Source organism: Pipistrellus kuhlii, unplaced genomic scaffold (assembly GCF_014108245.1).
Source record: "Pipistrellus kuhlii isolate mPipKuh1 unplaced genomic scaffold, mPipKuh1.p scaffold_m20_p_13, whole genome shotgun sequence".
Lineage (NCBI taxonomy): Eukaryota > Metazoa > Chordata > Mammalia > Chiroptera > Vespertilionidae > Pipistrellus > Pipistrellus kuhlii.
Window position 1 is genome coordinate 13103057 of NW_023425438.1, and position 21906 is coordinate 13124962.

The 21906-nt window shown below is 56.1% G+C and overlaps 4 protein-coding genes across 5 annotated transcripts; 2 read left to right on the plus strand and 2 right to left on the minus strand.

Moving 5' to 3' along the window:
• Positions 1–835: 835 nt before the first annotated feature.
• On the minus strand, positions 836–6430 carry TCF23 (transcription factor 23). 2 transcript variants are annotated; one of them, XM_036434969.2, is made up of 3 exons: positions 5793–6430; positions 4846–5127; positions 836–2440 (listed from the first exon to the last, which is right to left on the minus strand). In XM_036434969.2, exons 1-3 carry the CDS (start codon positions 5988–5990, stop codon positions 2282–2284), a joined length of 639 nt encoding a protein of 212 aa, XP_036290862.1. In that variant the 5' UTR covers positions 5991–6430; the 3' UTR covers positions 836–2281. The 2 variants fall into 2 exon arrangements, with proteins under 2 accessions (XP_036290862.1, XP_036290861.1); XM_036434968.2 differs by having other exon boundaries at positions 4846–5088; positions 5787–6430.
• Positions 6431–9440: 3010 nt separating this feature from the next.
• PRR30 (proline rich 30) lies at positions 9441–10676 on the plus strand. Its single transcript, XM_036434956.1, has one exon. The coding sequence runs from the start codon at positions 9441–9443 to the stop codon at positions 10674–10676; it is 1236 nt and encodes a 411-aa protein (XP_036290849.1).
• Positions 10677–12113: 1437 nt separating this feature from the next.
• On the plus strand, positions 12114–15528 carry PREB (prolactin regulatory element binding). The gene is made up of 9 exons (XM_036434955.2): positions 12114–12485; positions 13093–13285; positions 13477–13697; positions 13873–13953; positions 14050–14174; positions 14365–14538; positions 14680–14752; positions 14925–15084; positions 15267–15528. The coding sequence occupies exons 1-9, from the start codon at positions 12351–12353 to the stop codon at positions 15359–15361; spliced, it is 1257 nt and encodes a 418-aa protein (XP_036290848.1). The 5' UTR covers positions 12114–12350; the 3' UTR covers positions 15362–15528.
• A 366-nt stretch (positions 15529–15894) lies between these two features.
• On the minus strand, positions 15895–21822 carry ABHD1 (abhydrolase domain containing 1). The gene is made up of 9 exons (XM_036434957.2): positions 21197–21822; positions 18536–18696; positions 17514–17696; positions 17307–17352; positions 17059–17171; positions 16761–16934; positions 16539–16587; positions 16275–16440; positions 15895–16169 (listed from the first exon to the last, which is right to left on the minus strand). The coding sequence occupies exons 1-9, from the start codon at positions 21296–21298 to the stop codon at positions 15958–15960; spliced, it is 1206 nt and encodes a 401-aa protein (XP_036290850.1). The 5' UTR covers positions 21299–21822; the 3' UTR covers positions 15895–15957.
• Between the last annotated feature and the right edge of the window lie 84 nt (positions 21823–21906).

Genomic DNA, 21906 nt, shown 5'->3' on the forward strand with positions numbered 1-21906 from the left:
AAGATGCTGAAGAGCTTTTACTTTTGGGAGTTGTTTCTATTGGCAGTCACCATATTAGAAATTAAAACAGAGACTTTTAAAGAATATTTATTTTAAAATGACATTCATCAGTCCACTCTGTGTGAACATAGGTGACACTTATGAAAAATATTTGTTTTCCACATTGGAGACAGCTTTGCCTGGGAAAAGCCTGAGGCAGCCTTAGACCCCTGTAATATGGCACCTGCCCTTCCTCAGCCCTCCACCGCTTCCCCTCTCTCTTTCGCCCCCCTGTCTTCTCTACCAGGGTGACGTGGGCGCCCCCCACCCGCCCAGGGCACAGGATGGAGTCTGACCTGGGTGGGATGGGACCAGCTCTAAACCAGTTTCCTCAGTTAGCAGGAGAAACCTGGTACTTTGGGGGTGGAGCTGTCACATACAGGATCAGGGGTGAGGCGGGGGCTCTCCATTGCCACTCAGAGCCCGCTTTCCCAGTCCCATTCCTGGGAGAAGCCTGTGTGTCACCAGCTCGGGAGGAAATGCATCTGCTCCTCTTCCTATCGAACTCAGCCGGGAAGATACCGCCCATGGGTTTTAAGAACAGAACCCTGGAGCTGGACTTTTATGGTCTGTGAAGAACACTGCCTTCGTGCCCACCCACACCTGGTCTCCGGCCCTGTCGGCCCCATCCGGCCGCCCAGAGCCGCTCTGCACAAGCTCTCCAGGCCCTCGGCAGAGACTCGGTAGATTTATGAGGTCAGCCTTGGCCGAGGCCCTCTCCCATGGCTCCCAGCCACAGTCCAGCTGCTCTCCCACACCCCAGGCGGCGTGACTAGGACGTTCTGTGTCTCCTTTCCTGCCTCCACCCCAACGTGCTGAGTCACCCCTCCAGTCCCCTTCCTCCTGTTCCCCAGGCCAACCCTGAGGAAGAACGGCACCTCATCACACCGGTGACCCCCACCCATTGCCAGCCACCCCCAAACCTCACTGACTCTCGTGGCGGCAATGGTGGCTCTGTCTAAGGCTACCCTCTTGGGATTCTAGCCGTCCTGACCCATCCCCTCCCACTCCACAAAAAAGGTGATTCTTTCTCTGTCTGGACTTCAGGCTCCTGAAGCTCTACCTGATCTGGAAGATTCCTCCCAGTGTGTGCAAACTCTGTGATTGGTCCTCGTATTATCTCTTCAGGACCAGAGGTAAATTCCACTAGAACTCCATCTTACACGTCTGGCTCCCCAGGGCAGGACGTAGGGAGAGCCTGGGAGGGCAGGGTCTGTGGGGAGGACTGGACCCTCGAGAGGTCATTTGTGGACAGACAGGAGAAGTAATTTTAGAGCCAGTGAGTCCTCAGGCCAAAACCGTACAAGAATCCCCCTGGGCCCGGGCCTTGTTTTTCCTGGAGGTTAGATTCCTAGCATAATGGAAAGAGAAGACTGCAATTACCATCCCCTGGAAGGGATGCACATTCTTCTTCTAAGGTCCTTCAAGGATGTAACTGAGCCAATCAGCATTCTTCCTACCCAAGGCCTTGAGATGCTGTGGGGTCAGTTAAGGTGGTGCTGCCTCTGGGGGAAGGTCCTCTCAGACGAAGCAGTGGGGACTGAACGTGTCCCTGGACACTGGGATGTAAAAGCCAGGTGAGCTTCATGGCTTCACCTGTAAATAGGAATCACATCAAGGGAAGAATGGATGGGTGCAGGGCCCCGCCAGGGAGACCATGTGGTGAGGAGGGGCAGCTGGAGAGCCCACAACGCAGAGACAGGCCTCCTAAATGCCTTCCTGCCTCTTTGACATCCGTGTACGTCGTGGTGAAATAGCAAAACATTTCCTTCTTCAGTTTCCCCTCTGCTTATGCGACCCCAGCCCAGCTCCGTTCACACGCACAGTGGCCAAGAGCCTGTCTGGTCCCATCAGCCCCTGCGGCTGCTGCCATCCTAGGCCCCTGCCTCTGCTTGCAATCTCCAGAGGGTTTGTAGAAACTTTGGGGGGTGGGGGGGAAGAAACAAGGAGTAGTGCCATAACTCAGCCTCCAACCCAATCAAACCCCTTCCTCTCCCGTTTCCCTTGTAGCTGCCACGGAAGAGCCACTGGGAGTTCCTCCTGGAGCCAAGATGAGGATTGGCTCTCCGGTGCCCCTGAGCGCTCCATCACTGATGTGCCTGCGGCTTTGTCTGACCTGGGGCTGAGTCAGATCCGATGGGTAAGAGTCCACGTGAAGACAGGCAGGGCCCGGGAGAGAATAAACCAGGTGCCTGAGCTCGAGTCACAGTCCAGGAGTGAAGGTGAGTGTGATGGTCCTTTATCACCAAGAACTGGTAGGGAGGAGAGCATCTGCCTCTCCAGGGACTTGGGGCTTGGCCTCTGCCTCCTTCGTTCTTTGGCCCAGGGAGGTGGCTGTGGTGGAGTCAGGGCCAGAGCACCCCAGGCCTCCGGCATAGAGACGAGATCTCATTGGCCACTTCTGCAAGACACAGAGATGGAAAGTGGGTAGTGAGTAATGCTCACTGCTGCAGCCCCTCGTAGTTCTTGGCACCCTGAGTCCACCTTTCCTGGCCTCCTTCTTGAGACTCTTCCCTGTCGTGACTGCTCTGATGACAGTAGTCTCCAGCTCACTACCATTCCTGGCCCCATGCATTCTCCTGACCACCTGAGCCTGGCATTTGAGGGGCCGGCTCAGGAGCAAGGGTCCCAAGAGGAGCCCTCCCCCCCACAGTAAGAGCTGGGAGAGGGGTGGGGGGACGGCGAGAAAAGACTCCTGGCACGGATCAGTCCTGACCCCTTCTCTTGCACAGCCTCCCACCAAGTGCCTCTGACCCAGATGTCAGCGCTGCCCACACCCTATGACTGGGGACCTCCCAAGATGGTCCCGCCTTCCAGCAGGAGTGTGGGCAGTCCTAGGAAGTCCCAGGTTGATTTTCCCCGAGGTCTGCCCTCCCCTTGGCAACCTCTCGACCTGGGGGCTGGGGGAGGGGCACTGCTCCAAGCTAACCAGCTCCACTGTCAGAGCTCCAGACCTTGCCCGGCTCTCATTGGTTCACTCAGTCATTCACCCATTGCTTCCTCCACGCTATGGCCTTACTTTGACCACCATTGCACAGCTAAGGGAACATCCACATACCCCAGGTGCCGTCACCGTCACTACTTCAGAGTTGCCCCCATTTAGTCTCAGGTACTTGCATTTTGGCTACATTCGCATGAAAGAAAGGAAAATCTCCAGTTTCAAGACATTTCAGAACTATGGTGTTTAGGGGTGACAGATGGTGAAAGTAGCCTCCCTGAAAATAAAGCTGAGTCGAAATCGGTTTGGCTCAGTGGATAGAGCATCGGCCTGCGGACTGAAGGGTCACAGGTTCGATTCCAGACAAGGGCATGTGCCTTGGTTGCGGGCACATCCCCAGTAGGGGGTGTGCAGGAGGCAGCTGATCGATGATTCTCTCTCATCGATGTTTCTAACTCTCTATCCCTCTCTGTTAAAAATCAATAAAATATATTTTAAAAAATAAATAAAAACAAAGCTGACCCCATTACAATGTTACCCTCAGGGGTAGAATGTCTCTTCCTTTGTAACACAGTCATAATCTACAACCAGCAATTCACACGCCATCTCCTGGGCCTGCGTGGTGGCTGCGAGCAAGGGAGGGGGTCCAAAGGCAGACACTCTTGGGTTCAAACATTTAGTCACGGAATCTCCCTGAGCTTCGGCTTCCTCGTCTGTAAAATAGCCCTGCTTTGGTTCTTGCATGGATTAAGAGATAAAAATGCACTAAAGCGCCAAAACCGGTTTGGCTCAGAGGTAGAGCGTCGGTCTGTGGACTGAAAGGTCCCGGGTTCAATTCCAGTCAAGGGCATGTACATTGGTTGCGGGCACAACCCCAGTAGGGGGTGTGCAAGAGGCAGCTGGTCGATGTTCCTCTCTCATCGACATTTCTATCTCTCTATCTCTCTCCCTTCCTCTCTAAAAAAATCAATAAAATATATATATTTTTTAAAAATGCACTAAAGCACTTAGCCCAGCTCCCGGCAAAACTTTAGCATCCAAATACCGTTAGCTGGTATTGACATGGTGATTTACTGCTAATTATACTTTTTATGAATAATCTCATTTCATACCCTGGAAGAAAAGTAAGGCTCATGTTATCTTTCCTCCCACATCTATCTATATAAAAGCCTATGTGACTGGCCAGCTGGTAGCTATGGTGTGCACTGACCACCAGGGGGCAGATGCTCAACGCAGGAGCTGCTGAGCTGCAGTGACTTGGCAGCTGTGGTTCTCTGGTGAGGCACCTGGAACCAGAGAAGAGAGAGCCTGATTCTGGGGTACATCACCCGAGAACCGCCCTCTCACAATCCGAGACCCCCTTGGGGGATGTCAGAGAGCCAGGTTCAGCCCGATCCCTGCAGGCCAAGTCGAGGGACCCCACCTGTGCAGGAAGCTGTGTACTGAGCCTGTAGTATAATATAAGCAAGATTCGGGACAGGTGGATTGCAGTCTGGTAGGTGGTGCCCCAGCTTGGTGGCTTCTAGAGTGACGTTTTCTTAAGACTATTGCTCTCCCAGAGGGGATCTCTCCTGCCACAGAAGTCCCGAGGTCACTGAGGCCTGGTACAGGGGATGATGTCCCCCACATCCAGGACTCCCCGAGGGGCAGTTTCCTTTCCCAGGCACCAGCCAGAACCTGCTCCTTTTTCTCCCCTGTCACTGGGCACCCCCTAGTCTTGGGGCCTCCATGCATGTCCCTGCTCTCAGAGGAATCACATTCGCATAAAGTCATTTCCAATCACCACTCCCCACTGCAGGCTGGGGACCCGAGACCAATATCCCTCTCCCCCAAGCCCCCTTCCCCGAGGCCCTGGCCCCGTGGCCTACCTTGAGAGGGTGCAGGAAGCAGAGCCCACGCAGGAAGGGTGGCCAGGCGGGGCCGGGCAACTCGTGGCCCAGCGTGCGGGTGAGGTGGGCTATGTAGCTGGTGGCCAGCACCAGCACATCCAACTTGGAGAGCTTGGTGCCCGCGGGCACGGCAGGCAGAGCGGCCTGCAGGGCCAGGAAGGCCTGGCGCAGCGTCCTCACCCGGCTCCGCTCCCGCGCGGCGTTCTCAGGACTGACCTCACTCTGCACAGAGGACCAGGGGAGTGAGGCTGACCGGACCCCCTCACCCTCACCCCCACCCCCAGTCCCCGGCTTCTCAGAGCATTCTAGTGTGAGGTCATCTGTCAATTTGTCCATTCTTGGCCCGGCCCTGCCTAACAGCCGAGGAATGGAGAGAAGGCCTCGCCTGGGGCCCGATGGAACCGGAGGGCAAAGCTTGGCTCAGAACCTGAGATCCTGTTCTTTCTCTACTTCTCCCGGTGCCTCGTCCTAGCCCTCCTTCCACCCTCACCCAGGTCTGAATCCCGTTGTTCGGGTGCCCTGGGCCATAGGGAGCACAGAGCCAGGATCTGCTAGGTAGAGATGACCCTTGGCCCAGCCAGGTCTTGAGAGGGGCAGCTGTGGTAACGAGGAAATGCCACCAGACTGGGCTTGAATCACAGACTGAAGTCCTGGCCCTGCGGCCGCCCGGGGCCGTGGGAAATTCACATCCCTCCTCCGGCTTCGTGTCCTGGAGAGACGTGAGTGGGGCCGGGTCTCTTAGCCACACGCTCAGCTTCTCCCAACCACAAAGCATGGAGCCTCAGCATCAAAGGGGCCAGGCTCCGCTATGCAGGGAGGGAATGGTAACACCGAACGACGCTCTGCCATCGGAGGTGACCTCCCTCAACCCCTTCAACCCCTGCCTCCCCAGCTCCCTCTGCAGGGCCGTATGTCCTTACCCTGACACGAGGGGGGCCCGGGCCGGGGGCAGCCCTGCTCCACCTCTGGTTGCTCCAGCCGGTCCCTTCCCACGGGTCCTGCCTGGTCCTGCTCAGGCGGCTCCTCCTGCTGGGGGTGCCCGTGCGCAGCCTGGACCTGGCCTTCGCCGGGCTCTGCCCTGCTCCCGGCATGGCCGCTGCCCCTCTGGCCTTTCTCTGTGACATGCCACGCCCTCGGGATGTGGTGTCACAGCCCCCAGGACAGGAACACAGTGCCCGAGGGGGTCCCCGGGCTCCAGCTAGCTGGGCAGGCTGGTCATCTGTCCAGCGACGTCTATATCTGAGGGAGCTGGCGCCAACGCAGTCCTGCCTCGCTTCTTGCTCTGGGAAAACCGCCCAGGGGCCGGCACAGCCCCCGCGAAAACCCTCCTGCCTGCCTCCCAGCCAGCGGAGGGTGGGGGTGCAGCTCGCTGGGAGTGACCCAGCCCTGGGAGGAGGCCCTGGCTGAAGGAGGCAGGAGGATGGTGGGGAGGGAGCTTCCTTCCAGGAGCCTTGCCTGATCCTGACGGCAGTCCTATGATAGACCCGCGACTTCAGCTTTGGGGTTCAAGTTCATGGAAGGGCCCTGGGCCTCCTTCTCTACGCACATCCTTAGAAGGACTTTTACGCCCCTCGTCAGTGACCATGACCTTCCAGCCACAGAGCTCTGCTCCCCAGCCCCCAGCATTCCTCAGGTCTTCAGCCCAGCACTTTTCCTTGTACCTCTACACCCCCTGGAGTACCCTCTCCCCCCCTGCCAGGTGGTGCCTTCATTTGGGAAGGTCCCAGGACCCAGAGCCCATGCCTCGCTGTTTCACCGGGTCAAGTTTATGTTTGACCACACCCTGGCTGGCGTCCTAACAGTTCAAAGTCCTTAGATCATTGCCAGGCCGCATGCTAAGCACTTTAATAAGTGTATTATCTTTCTTTCAACCTTATAAGAAAATAGACTCTTTTTTTTAATAGTTAAGATTCTTTTTTAAAATATATATATTTTTATTGATTTTTTTACAGAGAGGAAGGGAGAGGGATAGAGAACTAGAAACATCGATGAGAAAGAAACACTGACCAGCTGCCTCCTGCACACCCCCCATCAGGGATGTGCCCGCAACCAATGTACATGCCTTTGACCGGAAATTTTCAGTCCGCAGGCTGATGCTCTAACCACTGAGCCAAACAGGTTTTGGCAAATTTTTAAAAGCTTATCTTGAATCCTGCAATCTTGTTGAACTTTTATTAGTCTTAATATCCTGTTGGTTCCATTGGTTTTTCTAAGTAGATAAAATAATGGCAATTTTATCTCTTCCTTTCCAATCTTTATATTTCTTATTTCTTTTTTTCTTTTCTTTTTCTTTTTTCTTTTTTGCCTTAGAGCATATTCTCTAAAATCAATACAAACATTTTTTTAAAGAGAGATTTAAAAATATATATATTTTTATTGATTTCAGAGAGGAAATGAGAAAGAAAGAGAGAGAGAGAGAGAGAGAGAGAGAGAGAGAGAGAGAGAGGGAGAGAGAGAGAGAGAGATTTATTGTTTCCAGGGCCTAGGGGAAGGGAGAAAGGAAGAGTGACTGCTAATGGGGATGGTCTTATGGAGACAGGGGTTAATAAAAATTTTCTAAAATTAGATTGTGTTGATGGCTGCACAATCATGTGAGCATACTGGAAAACAGTGAATTGCACACTTTAAATGGGTGGGTTGTATGGTATATGAATTATATCTCAGTAAAGCTGTTAAGAAAAGAATTATTAAAATATATAAACACTAGAGGCCTGGTGCACACAATTTGTACACTTGGGGGTGCCTGCACCTTCTCACAGTCTGGGAGCCCTCGGGGGATGTCTGACTGACGGCTTAAGCCTACTCCGTATGGGCCTAAGCCAGTAGTTGGATATCTTTAGCACTGCCTCAGAGGCAGGAGAGGTTCCCGCCAAAGCCGCTGACATTGCCAGCCATGAGTCCCGCTTCTGGCTGAGCAGCACTCTGACCACTAGGGGCAGCTCCTGCATTAAGCATCCGCTCCCTGCTGGTCAGTGTGCATCATAGCAACCAGTCGTTCTGCCATTCGGTCAATTTGCATATTAGCCTTTTATTATATAAGATTTCCCAAAGCAGGTGTGGAGCATGACCCCTGCTCAGAAAGCAAGGGAAAATAAGAAGTTGACAGGAGGACCCAGCCCAAATAGGCGGTGTGGTTTACAGGAACCCTTAGTGGGGGAAATGGTATATGGGCAGAGAGCAGAGGTGGTAAAGGGGGCCTGAAAAGGAGATGAGTGCCCCAGAGAATTGTGCTGGCTTCACTTTTTTTTTTTTTTAAACATTTTTTTATTGATTTTGTACAGAGAGGAAGGGAGAGAGATAGAGAGTTAGAAACATCGATGAGAGAGAGTCATCCATCAGCTGCCTCTTGCATACCCCCTACTGGGGATGTGCCCGCAACCAAGGTACATGTCCTTGACCGGAATCGAACCCGGGACCCTTCAGTCCCCAAGCTGACGCTCTATCCATTGAGCCAAACCGGTCTCGGCTGGCTTCACTTTTGTCAAAGGCCAGCCTGTGGATGGTCTCTGAGAGAAGGCCCCAGAGCCTAGAGGCAGAGAACCTATGATGTCATACCTGACCTTTGTGACACAGGCAGTAGAGGTCACGGAGAACTGCTCCCAATGGGACTTCTAGCTCCCACGGGGGGTGGCAGTGCCACCCCTTAGGCAAAGTCCCCGTCTCTCAGAGGCTTTCACCAGCTAGCCCCATGCTCCGGCTGCTGCTGGGTGTGAGAAGCCATACCGACTAGGGCCAGGCTGAGCCAGAGGACATCCGCATTAGGGGCAGCAAGGCGTCAGGGGAACCAGAGTGCCGGGAAACCAGGATGCTTGCGGAATCCCTGATTCGGGTCTAGGAGAACAAAAGCCTGTGACAGAAGATCCCTTGCTGCCTGAGAGGACTAGACCAGGCTCAGACAGAAATCCGGGTCAGAGTGAGTTTAGGGGAAAGGACGCTGGGGGAGATGGAGAGGGGGTGGATCCACCCTTTGGTGACTGTTGCTTTTCCTCCCAGGTCCCCTCATTTCTGAAGCACCTTGTAAAACAGCCCAGAGGAACCCTCATGGGTAAGAGCTTACACCACCAGATCACCCTCAGTTCCTAGCCGCATCTCAGCCCCCATACCCTCTTCTCCGACTCCACCCTACTCTCTCTCCCTCCCTCCCTCTTTCTCTCCTCCATTTTGCCAGCTCTTCTGCCCCTAAAGGTGACACGTGTTTAGGGTCTTAGTGACCCAGCCTGGAACTGGCCCGAGACAGAGCCGGAAATGGACCGATTCTCTCAATATCGTGGGCTCTGTTTCTTTCTCTACAGGTCCTATGGGCTGTGCCTTCCTTCCTGGCCCATTCAGATAATTGCTACCAGCCCGAGGCTCCCCAGAGGCAGCTCGGATTCTCCATCCCTATACATCCCTCCTCAATGGCCAACGGCAAAGAAGAGAGAAGCCAAGCTTAGATCCCAGCTCCTGCCTGAACACCAGAGAGCCTGGTGCTCCTGGGCCGGGTGTCTCCTGCGCTGCAACCAGAGATACGGGTCCTGGCCGCCAGGTCGCTAATCTCTGGTCTTGCCGCCTCAGTCCTTGTGGGTTTCAAGGCGATGTTGCCTCCAAACAAGGACCAAGGGCTGCTACAGAAAGCAGGGCCTCAGGGCCCCTCACAACTTGTGGACTCCTGTCCTCAGACCCTCCAGCCTTTGCCTCCCCAGAAACCGCTCCCTCCCTCCCTTCCTCCTTGCTCCCCTCCTCCACAGCCCCAGTCTCCTACCTCCAGTTCCTCCTCTTCTGACTCCAGCTCTGACTTAGTCCCACAGCCCTTCTCCTCCTCTCTCCCAAGTTCCCCCGCTTTCTTTCATCAGCATTACCCGTCTCTCTCTCTTCCACGTTCCTCCTCTCCTTTCTACCATCTGTACTTCTCCTCTCCCCCTGCTCAGTCCTCCAGTCCCTCTCAGCCACAGAACTCCTCTCTCCCACCCTGCCAGTCCCCTCCCCACTCCGAAGACCTGCCTAGCCCCACGCTCACTTCCCAGAGCCCCAGCCTACCTTCTCCTGGGGTCCAGCCCAATAGGCAGGCATGGCACTGGCCTCAGTGCCAGGACCCCAGACCTCCTGGGGCGACGGAGGGATGCGTGGCAAGCGAAAGGGACGTTGCAGAGTTCCGGAACCCGGAAGCCCTGGCCCAGGCCCTGGTGGCTCAGCTGGGCTACCGCCGCATCGCGCACGACCTCCGGCTACTCATTCTGCAGAGCCTGTGGCTCGGCAGAACCGACCAGCCTCCAGTGGTGGAGTACCCTATGTGCTTCGTGTGCCTCCGGCCCCGCAGCCCCTCCTGCCCCACCCCCAGGTACAGGACTGGGCCCCGGCTGCTTGCCTTCCCCCAGCTGCTGCCCTGTGGCCAAGACCAGGAGTTGAGACCACTGCGCATTGGCATCGGCTTTGCTCTCCGCCTGCCTCATCGCCAGGCCAGGGCTTTGCATCTGTTGCCAGAAAGAAGACCGGAGAAAGCAGGCCCTCAGGGCGAGGCCTCGCAGGCCCCTGGGTATCCAACCCACGTGTTTCAGGCCCGGGCAGCTCCGGCCCCAGCAGCTCCGGCCTGGGCAGAGTCAGCCTCAGGCAAACCGTCCCAGACCGGGAGCCTCAGGTGTGCAGGCCCTCCTCAATCGCCAAATCCCACTCCGTGCTCAGGGCCTCCTCCGCTTCAGGCGCTCAGACCGGCCGCGGGCTCCCCGAGGCCCGGGCTTTCCTCTGCTCCAAGGCCTGCCTCTCCAGAGCCTGCTCTCCGCAAGTCACCATCCTGTTTCCAGAGCCGCGGAGGCTCCCTGGGGCACCTTCTCTAAGCCCTGCCGTTCCCCCCAGGCCCCAGGTCTCGGGGAGCCACCGGGACACCCTGAAGGGCTGGCTGGCTGGAGGTCAGGTGTGTGCTCCAGCCCTGAACCCTGGAAGTCCCTTGTGGAGCCTGATTTCGCCCGGCTGAAGAGGAACCAAGGGCCCCATTCAGCCTTCAGTGTATCCAGTAAAGCTTAACCCTGCAAATCTGGTGTGTGTGTCCTGCTGAGCAGACACGGTGGGTACCTATGCGGGCACAGGGGGCGGGGCTGAACCCAGCGCTGGGTGTGGGAGAGTCAAAGGGAACAGAGTGGCCAGGGAGAGTGGATGCCATGTACCTGAAAAGGGCAAGGGGCCCAAAAGGTTTGAACACCTGAGGTGGGTGGGGCTCTCGCTGGCCTTTCCCACATTAAATTTGGTGAAACAGATTAATGACACCCCCAAAGAGGAAGACACTGGGTCCCTTCCCCTGGGTGCACCTTAGCTCAAGGATGCATGCCGGTGGCCAAGGGAGCAACCGGAGGAGTCTCCTTGCAGGAAAGGGCACTCTTAGCATTCACTGGCAGAAAACCACCAGGATGCTCACATTGGAGATGAGAAACCCATGCGCCCCCTCAGGATGGTGGAACTTGGATCTGCCCTGCTGGGGGTCGGGTTGCCAGTCTCTGTGATGTCAAAGGGGAGCAGCCCCCACCCAACAACCCTAGGGCACAGGTGCAGGGTGGGAGCCACGAGAATGGCCAGCTCCCACCGCTGCAACCATGGACAGGTGTTAAGGTGAATCGTTTCCTCCTGCTAGAAAGCGGTGGACTCGGGCTTTGAGGCCAGGTTTGTTTTCAGGTTCTCACTGCCTGCATTAAGAGGCAGGACAAGCGAAACCGGTTTGGCTCAGTGGATAGAGCGTAGGCCTGCGGATTGAAAGGTCCGGGGTTCAATTCCGGTCAAAGGGCATGTACCTTGGTTGCAGGCACATCCCCAGTAGGGGGTGTGCAAGAGGCAGCTGATAGATGATTCTCTCTCATCGATGTTTCTAACTATCCCTCTCTCTTCCTCTCTGTAAAAAACCAATAAAATATATTTTTTTTTTTAAAAAAAAAAAGGCAGGACAAGCCGCATTTCCAGTGTATGCACTTGGGACAAACCACTTCCTCTCTGGGGTAACACGGAAAGGCTGCGCTTGTTTGAGTCTGCGTGTCGGTCTGGAAGGCAGACAGCCCTAATCCCAGGATTTCTTTATTAATTGGTTCACGAACCTCCCTTCACCTTTGTTATTAGCTCCGCTCCACGCAGGACATTCCCGCGGGGCCTGCGCGCCGCTCCCGCCCCGCACAAACATGGCGGGCGTGGCGTCACAGCGGGGCGGAGGCCGCCGCCCCTCCCCCCGCGGCAGGCTATTGCTGACGCGGATCGGCGGCTCTGCGCCTGCGCGAGGGGCGCGGGCTGGGCGCGCGTGCGCACTGCGCGTCAGCGGGGCCGGGGTAGGTGGCCCGGAGCGCAGACGCCGGCAGCTGGGTGTGTGTGGACAGCGTCTGGGCATCCCCGCGGGGAGAGAGGGGCCGGGAGTCCTCCCGGCGACGGCGATCGAGCCAAGTTCAGCAGCGGCGCGGGGAGAGTGGAAGGCCGGGCGCGGCATGTCGCGGAGGCCGCGGTGCGGACGGTGAAGCGCGCGGCGAGCGGCGAGCGGGATGGGTCGGCGCCGGGCGCCCGAGCTCTACCGGGCCCCGTTCCCGCTGTACGCGCTGCAGGTGGACCCCAGCACCGGGCTGCTCATCGCCGCGGGCGGAGGCGGCGCCGCCAAGACGGGCATAAAGAATGGAGTGGTGAGAGCGCAGGCCGCTCGGGCCGGGGCCCCGTGGGCGGAGGGCGACTCTGGGAGGGTCTCGGGGGGCCGGCGGGTCGCACCCCAGCTTCGGATCCTGCCCCCGCCCAGCGGAAATCCCCGGCAAGCCGGGCATCCGACCCGAATTTCAGCCGAGAACTTAAGCCCAGGGCTATCGAGAGACTCTAGTAAAGTCGCGCTTCCGCTGTACCCCAGGAGCAGCTTCGGGGGGTCCTGTCCTGGCTGGCCCGGGAGCCCCGAGACTGCCTGCCTGTGCTCCGCCGCGGCGACAGTGCTGCGGTTGGCCCTTAGGCTAGGTTTCCCCTCTTCTAGGCGTCTCCCTATCGCTCTGTAAACTAAACTGGAGGTCATGATCCCAGCCCTGCCTGCTGTACAGATTTGTGAGGTCCAAAAAAACAACAAAAAAACAAACACACAAAAAAACACACCACACACACAAAAACAACGGGCTAGGGTTGGAGAAAGCCTTGTGAACTAGGGAAGTTCGGTCAGCAAAGGGTCAGGGTCTCAGACCCCAGGAGGCAAAGTTTGCCCTTGAGGTAAACGGCACCCCTGAACCTCCCCCATGCCGGTCTCCTCTCCCACAGCATTTTCTGCAGCTCGAGCAGATTAACGGGCGCCTGAGCGCCTCCTTGCTACACTCCCATGACACGGAGACGCGGGCTACGATGAACTTGGCGCTGGCTGGCAACATCCTTGCTGCGGGTCAGGATGCCCACTGTCAGCTCCTGCGCTTCCAGACCCACCAGCAGAAGGGCAAAAGCAAGCCTGAGAAGGCAGGTGAGGAGCAGGCTCTCTAGCTTTTGGGAAAGGAGTGACATGAGCCGGATCGCCCTCATCTTGCTCTCTGGAGGAGAGGGGCTGGAAGGGGAGGGGGGCGGTTACGGTGGCAGGCGGGGAGCTGGGTGGAGATGGGGCTGGTATGGCTTGCTCACTGAAGCCTGGACTCTGGGGGGCTCTTTGTCTGGCAGGCACCAAGGAGCAGGGGCCTCGGCAGAGGAAAGGGGCGGCCCCACCAGAGAAGAAATCTGGAACTGAAACCCACCAGGAGGGGGTAGAACTGAGAGTAGAGAATCTGCAGGCGGTGCAGACAGACTTCAGCGCCGACCCGCTGCAGAAAGTTGTGTGCTACAACCACGACAGCACCCTGCTGGCCACCGGAGGCACCGACGGCTACGTTCGCGTCTGGAAGGTGCGGTTCAGGGGGCTGGGGAGGATGTGTGCGCCCAGCAGCGAGGCCGGAATTGTGAGAACGCGAACACGGGTTCTGGGGAGCGGTGAGCGGAGTCTGCGTCTTTAGAAGAGAAGCTGGTGGGGATCGCCGGGGGTACCCGGGCGTTATAAACGTGGTGGTGGTTTGGCTGCAGGTACCCAGCCTGGAGAAAGTGCTGGAGTTCAAAGCCCATGAAGGGGAGATTGAGGACCTGGCTTTGGGGCCTGACGGCAAGGTGAGGCGGCGAGAGGGTGGGCAAAGGTGGCTGTGCTGCTTGTTCCGTCAGTGGCTCTCCTAACTGTCCCTCCTTGAACTCTTGATTCCTGACCAGTTGGTGACTGTGGGCTGGGACCTTAAGGCCTTCGTGTGGCAGAAGGATCAGCTGGTGACACAGCTGCACTGGCAAGAGAACGGACCCACTTTTTCTAGCACACCTTACCGCTACCAGGCCTGCAGGTGTGAAGATCCTGGAGGGGGGCTGGAAGGCTCGACCTGGGTGTGGCAGGGGAGTGGGAAGAGATTTGGGGGAAGCTGGAGGCCTTGGGGAGTATTCCCTCGGGCCTCAGCAGGGCGCAGGAGGGTACGAAACTCGAGGAGGAGGGCTGGGCGGGCCCCGGGAGCTGAACAGCTTCTCCCCGGCCCCCAGGTTTGGGCAGGTTCCAGACCAGCCTAAGGGGCGACGACTCTTCACAGTGCAGATCCCCCACAAGCGGCTGCGCCAGCCCCCACCCTGCTACCTCACAGCCTGGGATGGCTCTACCTTCTTGCCTCTTCGGACCAGACCCTGTGGCCATGAAGTCGTTTCCTGCCTTACTGTGAGGTCTGAGTGCTGGCGCGGCTGGGTGTGCGGGTGGCTGGGGGGCTCCACCAGAGCTCGCTCGAGCCCCCGAGGACGGCTGTGAGTGCCGGAGGGGCACTGCGCACGTCTCCGGGACAATGACTGTGCTGTCGTTTGTTGCAGTGACTCGGGCACCTTCCTAGGCCTGGGCACAGTCACCGGATCTGTTGCCATCTACATTGCTTTTTCTCTCCAGGTAATGGGCAGAGGTGGGCACAGTCCTGAGGGCTCTTCAGGGTGGGGACTGTAGGCCTGCTTTTTCCGTGAGTGCAGGGAGGAGTCTGGCCCAGCCTACAGAGGGAACGCCTCCTGGGGGCAGGGGACATGCTTCCCACTGAGGCTTCCTTCCCTTGTTCTCCTGTCCCCAGCGCCTGTACTATGTGAGGGAGGCCCATGGCATTGTAGTGACGGATGTGGCCTTTCTACCCGAGAAGGGGCGTGGTCCAGAGCTCCTTGGGTCCCACGAAACTGCCCTCTTCTCTGTGGCTGTGGATAGTCGTTGCCAGATGCACCTGCTGCCCTCACGGCGTGAGTCATTGGGGTGGGCAGGTTCCACCCAGCCTCTCGCGGTGGCAAAAAGCAGCCTCGTGGAGAATGGGCTGCTCGTTGAGAGCCATCTGTCCCCTCCTGAATGGAGTCAGATGAGGGTTCTGTTTTTGGCATGTGAGGCCCCTCTGCCCACTGATTTCTTCTCGTATCCTCCCCTGCAGGGAGTGTTCCTGTGTGGCTCCTGCTGCTGATCTGTGTTGGGCTTATTGTCATGACCATCCTGCTGCTCCAGAGTGCCTTCCCAGGTTTTCTTTAGTCTCCTGCTCCCAGGGAATCAGGGGTCTGGGACTCCGCCACCTTCGGGACCAGAGTGGAGGCCCCGATACCACTGTTCTCCACCGCTACCTGGGTCCGCAGCAGAAGTGGCCTCTGAGGAGACTTGACAGGAACTGCCTGCCCTTCCCAGTTAAAGCTTGACTGTGACCCTGTGTGACTGAGTTCTGGGAACCCTGACTCAGGACAGACTGGAGCCAGGGGCTCCAGAGTTGAGCTTATCCTTTCTCCAGAAATATGTGAAGGTGCCCCAGAATTTGGAGTCACTGCTGTCCTTTCTGAGGAAACAATCCGTTTCTCCTCCCTCACAACCTGTGGCCCGTTGCTCTTCACAGGAGCCCCTCGTGTTTGCTGGGACGATCACCTGCCCGGGAAGGACGGAGCGAAAGGAAGACCCTGGCAGAAATCTGTGGGGTCAGCTGGGTAGCTCTTAAGCCGGCCAGGCTAAATATGCAATAAGTTTCTAGATGGTCTACCCTAGCTTTGAGAAAAGGGAAAATGAGCCTCAGCCCGTTCGACAGGAAACGTTGATATTTAATAAACAGGGAAGACTGAACTGAGACCCCTCTGGCACTGTGGTCAGCTCTCGCCTTCTGCAGAAGCTGCCAGCGCCCCGCAGCCCGGCAGCTCTGCGGCGTGCTGGAAGACGGCTTTGGCGTACTGATGGAAGAGGCGGCTCATGTAGCAGTGCTGCCAGGGGAGCAAGCCTTCCAGGAAGCCGATGTGGCCGCCCTGGGCCGTGACGAGCAGCGCGACATGGGGAGATTGCTGGGCAGCTTGTAGCGGAAAGGCTGGAGGAGGGGTTGGAGAGGAGGACTGAGAACCCAGGCGCTCTCCACTTGCACCACATGGCCCATTGTCCTTGGGGCCAAAGCATCACGGTTCGGGGTGCTCACCACAGGCTGGGGAGAAGGGGTCATCTGCTGCATTGAGGCAGAGCACAGGTGTCTGGATGGCATCCACTTTGGTTCTTGGGCTTGCTGCCTGGTAGTAGGTGGTACAGTCTTTGTAGCCAAAGGCCACGGCAGTGTAGCGCTCATCAAATTGGCGGATTGTGCGGGCCTGTGGGTGGTGGAGGGTGGGATGGGCCATGTTAAGGATAAGAATAGGAAGCTAATGCAGGAGTAGTTGGGAGAGGGGAGACGGTTGAAAGACCATACCTGTGTCACAAAGTCTACATTGACCTCCTTTTCCATCACCTTCCTATTTCTGCAAAAGAGCACAGGTTTGGCTCTCCCCCTGGACCTGACCCAGAGCCCCCAACCTCTTTGATTTCATGAGTGAGAAAGCCCAGATACAGAACTGACCCAAGCACTGGGAGGACCTGGCATGCCTGCCATCCTACCCTGTTGGCTGCCCTCTCCCACTAGCCAAGACCCTACCGGTTCACAACTTGGCAGAGCTCAGCAGTGAGGCGCTGGTTAAAGAGCAATGAGTTGAGCGGGGTCTCCAGGGAGCTGGTCGTCTCAAAGGAATCCCAGCATGCAGATAGCGTCAGCGCTGCCACCAGCCCTGCAGCCTGCCCCATTCGCGCCAGGTGGTTCAGCACTAATATCCTGCAGGACGGACCGGTGACCAAGAAAGAAGGGTTTGCATTAGTGAGTTGAGATAGAGAAGATGTAGAGGAGGAGAGAAACATGGGGAGACTGGCCGTTTGGGTTAAGTCCAGGCGGCCTTTACCCTCCAAGAGAGATGCCCACGGCCAGCAGTGGAGCTTGGGAGTAGCGGTGCTTTATGTGGTTCACGACTGTCTCCAGGTCTTCGGTATTGCTGGCACAGAAGGTCCTGTGGGTCTGAGGCAAACCAGGTCATTGGGTAAGAAGGGAAGCCCTGGCCAGAGGCAGAGAGATGAGAGGGAGAGGGGAGGATAGGTAAGTAGAGGCCCAGGGCCAAGATCTTAGAGCTGTTCTGAGGAAGAGGGTACTCACCAGCAGTTGTTCCCCATGGCAGCCCCGGTTATTGAGCACAACAGCCCTGTGGCACACAGGGACATCTTAGCCAGGCTGTCCCTGAGAGCCCCTCCCCTTTGCCAGCCTTCAGAAAGCCCAGCCCACAGGTGCCTTCCACACAGCACCCCCTCCCCGTCACCAGTTCTCAGATGCCACCCTGCTCCTCTGGGTTGGGCCCATCCTTACCTATAACCATCCCTCAAAGCTTGGTCAACTAGGTGCAAGATGTATGTCTCCTGGCTGTTGCCTGTAATACCAGGAAGCAGTAGCACAATGGGCTGAGTGGCAGGGTCAGGGTATTGACTGCTGTCATGCTGGTCAGCCCAGTCTAGCATGAGCTGTCCTCCATCTGGAGTGTGGAGGACTTCACTGTGGTGTTGGAGAAAAGGACACACAAAGATACCATTAGGAACTCTAGCTACTTCAAGAGGTTTACCCCTGCCTCGCCAAAACACCTCCACAATTTCCCATTGCCATCATTTGAGGGCATACGTTATGCAAAACAAAGACAATAAGGTGTAATAGGGCCATAAAAGGTTTGATATTACCTCATGGTTGTGCAATTAAATAGCCTTTATATATATATATATATATATATATATATATATATATATATACACACACACACACACACACACACACACACACACACCGTATTTTCCGGTGTATAAGACGACCCCCTAATTTTACTGTTAAAACAGAGGTTTAGGCCTATATTCACTGTATAATACTACCCCCCACTTGAAAGAAAAGACTTACTTTGCCGTCAAGATCTGCAGGTAATTTTTGTGCAATTTTGGTCTTTTGCCCCCGATTTCGGTTGACTTTTTTTCGTTTCAGAGGTCGTCTTACACGCCGGAAAATGTGTGTGTGTGTGTGTGTGTGTGTGTATAAAACTGATTTTTTACAGAGAGGAAGGGAGAGAGAGAGAGCGCTAGAAACATCAATGAGAGAGAAACATCAACCAGCTGCCTCTTGCACACCCTCTACCGGGGATGTGCCCGCAACCAACATACATGCCCCTGACTGGAATCGAACCTGGGACCTTTCAGTCCGCAGACTGACACTCTACCACTGAGCCAAACCGGTTTCGGCAATAGCCTTCGTTTTTACCCTCAACACACTGAGGAGGATGGCAAAGACTGCATTTTAAAAGAGATGGCCTTATACTTGCAACACGGTGTTTACCCCCTTCTGTCCCTTCTTACCTCCGGTAAGAGACTGGACACCGAGGATGCAGTAAGGCTCTGAAGATGGTTTGTAGCCGCCCCTCCAAACACCATGGCGTAGGATAGAAAGTTTCCACGGTGATTGGACAGTGTTGCTCCAGGAAGGCCAGAAACCGGGACCCAGCCACCAGTTGAGGCCTCTGTAATCACAACACAATCTGCCTCACTCCCCTGGTTTTTGTGCCAAGCCAGAGGGCGTTGCTTCAGCTGGAAATGAGTCCAGCATACCCTAGTCTGGAGTAGCCAAGTCACTTGTGTTAATCTAGTCCAGCTAGAGGCCCGGAGGACTGCCGTCCTGGAGTGTCACCTCTCCAGAACTGACTACAGGCTCAACCAGGCCAGGAGCTGCTGCAGCTGACTGGGTGCTGACTTCTCCATTTAGCCTGTCCATGCCCCAGCCCTACTTAGGAGAGAGCAGTAATATAGATAAATTGCCCAGCCAATCCCCTGCAGGAAGGATTGGGACCCGAAGAAACGTAGCACCATTCAACCTGTGACCTTTGTCTTGCAGGTGTATTTTCCTCACTGTCATCTTTCTAAAACGAGCGCTAGCCGCGCTGGCTCCCTGATTTGAGCAGCCCATTGCTACATATTCCTATTCCCTACTGTGTGCTCACTGCTGATGGGCTGCTTCCTGCCACAGCACCTCATTTTCTCACTCCTGGGCCCCTGCTGTTAGGTCATACCCCAAAGGAGGAATAGTTCCCATGAGACAAGATGTTTCTCTTCCTTCATGCCAGCCAGGGAAAAGGCAACAGGGATGGAACAGGGACAAGTGAGGTGAGTGAGCACCCCACCCTGACTTACAACTCCTCTGTTTGGTCCTTCTGGGTAGACCAAGTGGATGAGAAGGACTAGCCACACAAGAGGCGTATGAAGGAGGAGTACGCTGTTCAGACTAAATAGAAGTGGCATTTCTGTCCCAGGCCTTAAGGAACCTGAAGACGGGATGCCTATCTCCTCTGCAGTCTTGGTTCTCAAAGGCGGCTTGGTAAATGATGATCCGGTGAGGCCAGGCTGGTTGTGTGTTGGTGATGTGACTCACACCCTGGTCCTTAAGCCCTGGAATAATGCCTGTGATCCATTGGGTGCTACATTCAGGCACCAGGCTAAGCCCACCCTTATGAGGTAGGACATGTTATAAGTAAAGGAACTATCACCCACGGAGATTAAGTTGTTTCCCAAAGTTACACAACAAACGAGGCAAAGCAGGATATTGTATTACACTAATACCAGGAGGGAAGATTTATTGAGTGCTCATTATGTCCCAAGCATTGTGCTAAGTATTTTACACGATTATATCCTGGGATTTTCACAGCAGCTCTTTAAGTAATGGGATCCCTCTGTGGATACAGACTTGAATGTCCAGTAAGTTGTCAAAGGTCGTGAAGCTTGCTAAATCTAGTTAGCAGGGGAGCTGTGATTCAAACCCAGGTCTGTTCAACTCTAGAGCTTGTGCTCTTAGTCACTATACTATATATTACCTCCTAATCGCCAAGGTAGTAAATTGAGTTATCAGTTTATTAAATCCTTGGTCAAGCAGCTCAGTGGTATAGAAGAAGGTCCTAATAAATTAGGTCACAGGTGCGATTTATGTGGGTTTCATTTTAACTATAGTGAAGTACTTCTTGCCTCGTTCCTGAGAATTGCATAGTCACAGGGTTTGCAGAATGAAGTGGCAGAGGTCTCTGACTTCTGTGTGGCTTGTCGCAAGCAAAGGAAAATGTTTCATTAAGGTCTGAAATAAGTGACTTTCCCAATCAGGCATATAGGGTATTGTGAGGTTTGGACTTTTTAAATTGTTTTATTAAGGCAGACTTCTTGTATAAAAAAATACATGTGAATGTTGAAAGCTCTGGAAATACAGAAACGTCTAGGTAACATTAAGATTCCTTATTCATAAAGGGCTGGAATCAGTAAGTTTCTTGTTACACCCAGCTACTTAGGACAGAGTTCAATGAAGGTGAACTCTTTAGGTTTTTCTGAATATGTAAATTATGTTTTTACCTAAATTTCAGTGAGTTTATAAACTCCAAGTTCATCAAAATCAGCCTCCTCATACTTTCTCACTTCATTAAACATGGGTAGCCCAGGACTTAAAACAAGGCTGAATGAGCAAGGGCAGTTAGGGTTATCCATTAATCCTGAGCCGGGAGAGGCAAGGCCTACTATCGGATGGGTGGTGTTGGGAGTGAGCCACAACCCCCGGCTCAGGTTCCTTCAGTCAGTGCAGCTAATGAGGAAGTTGGCTAGACTGCTAGAAAAGGCAAGGAAACATCGCGTGGTGTTTTCCTGACACTCGGGGTGCCTTCCACCCCGCCTCCCCAAATGCCTCCCCACATCATAGAGAGCAGAACCCCTCGATGCCTGAACGGCCCATCTGGCAAGCGGGACGGGAGATAACGCAGAGACGCCAGGCAGGCAAAGGAACGACTCTCCATAGGGCGGCGATACCAAGGGAGCCTGGCAGGAGCGCGGGGGCCGGGCGGGGCGGTGGTGGGGTTGGGGCGTCAGATTTCACCTGGGAAGCGAGGCCCAACCATGCCAGCTCCCACCAAAGGCTTGAGCTCCCTGCTTGAAGCTGCCCCCTAGACTCGAGCACCCCCAACTCCCCGGCCAGAGCGCTGGACCCGCACCCACCTGGGGCACACATGTCCAGTAGTAGCCCAAGTAGAGGGCAACGCCAAGACTCAGAAGCAGAAAGAACAGATCTGTCCAGAGCCACGGGGAGAGACTGATCATCGCGCGGCAGGGTTTCTGCTCCCGAGGTCCAGACCGCTCCGGGCCTTGGCTTTGACTAGTGGGTCCGCAGGTGCGCGCCGGCCTTGCCGCCACCCCCGATTGGACGCCGCGCCGGGCGGGCCCGCCTCCACGGCCCGCCCCCCGGGCGCCTGGGCGCGGGCAGCGGGATGCTGGGTGCTGGGTGCGGGGCTGCGGCCGCCCGCGGAGCTGGACCGAGCGGCCTGCAGATGTCTTTCCCGCCGCCGCCTGCTTCCGCCGGGTCACACGCGGGGCAGCCCCTGGGCGGGACGGGCGGCCTGGCCCGCAGCCGCCATCTCCCGGAGGGGCACCGGCGCCCCTTCCTCTACTGCCTGGCGAGGTGAGTCCCCCGCCTCGGCCCTCACACAGGGGACTCCGCCACCCCCGGGTGACGTCCTGCCCTGTCACACAGAACAGCCACTCACAGTGACCTTGACTTTCAGGGAGTGGTAAGCCCGCGTGGCGGCTGGCCCTGCGGTGTCACAGTGCAGCCGTGCAGCCTGGCCCTCGCCCCGCGGGGCTCCACAGCCACGGCGTGGGGGGGCTCCACAGTCACACACACACACACACACACAGTTCAAGTCGCCCAG

Bases quoted from the DNA above. Each gene is read 5' to 3' on its own strand.
- TCF23 (XM_036434969.2), bottom strand. From the start codon at position 5,990: ATGTCACAGAGAAAGGCCAGAGGGGCAGCGGCCATGCCGGGAGCAGGG. The intron at 5,128-5,792 runs GTCAGGGTAAGG...GGTGAGGGTGAG, and splicing joins CCGGCCCGGGCCCCCCTCGT to GGGGTCCGGTCAGCCTCACT. The intron at 2,441-4,845 runs GTAGGCCACGGG...TGTGTCTTGCAG, and splicing joins GCTTCCTGCACCCTCTCAAG to AAGTGGCCAATGAGATCTCG.
- PREB (XM_036434955.2), top strand. From the start codon at position 12,351: ATGGGTCGGCGCCGGGCGCCCGAGCTCTACCGGGCCCCGTTCCCGCTG. The intron at 13,286-13,476 runs GTGAGGAGCAGG...TTTGTCTGGCAG, and splicing joins AAGCAAGCCTGAGAAGGCAG to GCACCAAGGAGCAGGGGCCT. The intron at 14,753-14,924 runs GTAATGGGCAGA...TCCTGTCCCCAG, and splicing joins ACATTGCTTTTTCTCTCCAG to CGCCTGTACTATGTGAGGGA.
- PRR30 (XM_036434956.1), top strand. From the start codon at position 9,441: ATGTTGCCTCCAAACAAGGACCAAGGGCTGCTACAGAAAGCAGGGCCT.
- ABHD1 (XM_036434957.2), bottom strand. From the start codon at position 21,298: ATGATCAGTCTCTCCCCGTGGCTCTGGACAGATCTGTTCTTTCTGCTT. The intron at 16,935-17,058 runs GTAAAGGCCGCC...TCCGTCCTGCAG, and splicing joins GTGGGCATCTCTCTTGGAGG to GATATTAGTGCTGAACCACC. The intron at 16,441-16,538 runs GTATGGTCTTTC...CACCACCCACAG, and splicing joins ATGTAGACTTTGTGACACAG to GCCCGCACAATCCGCCAATT.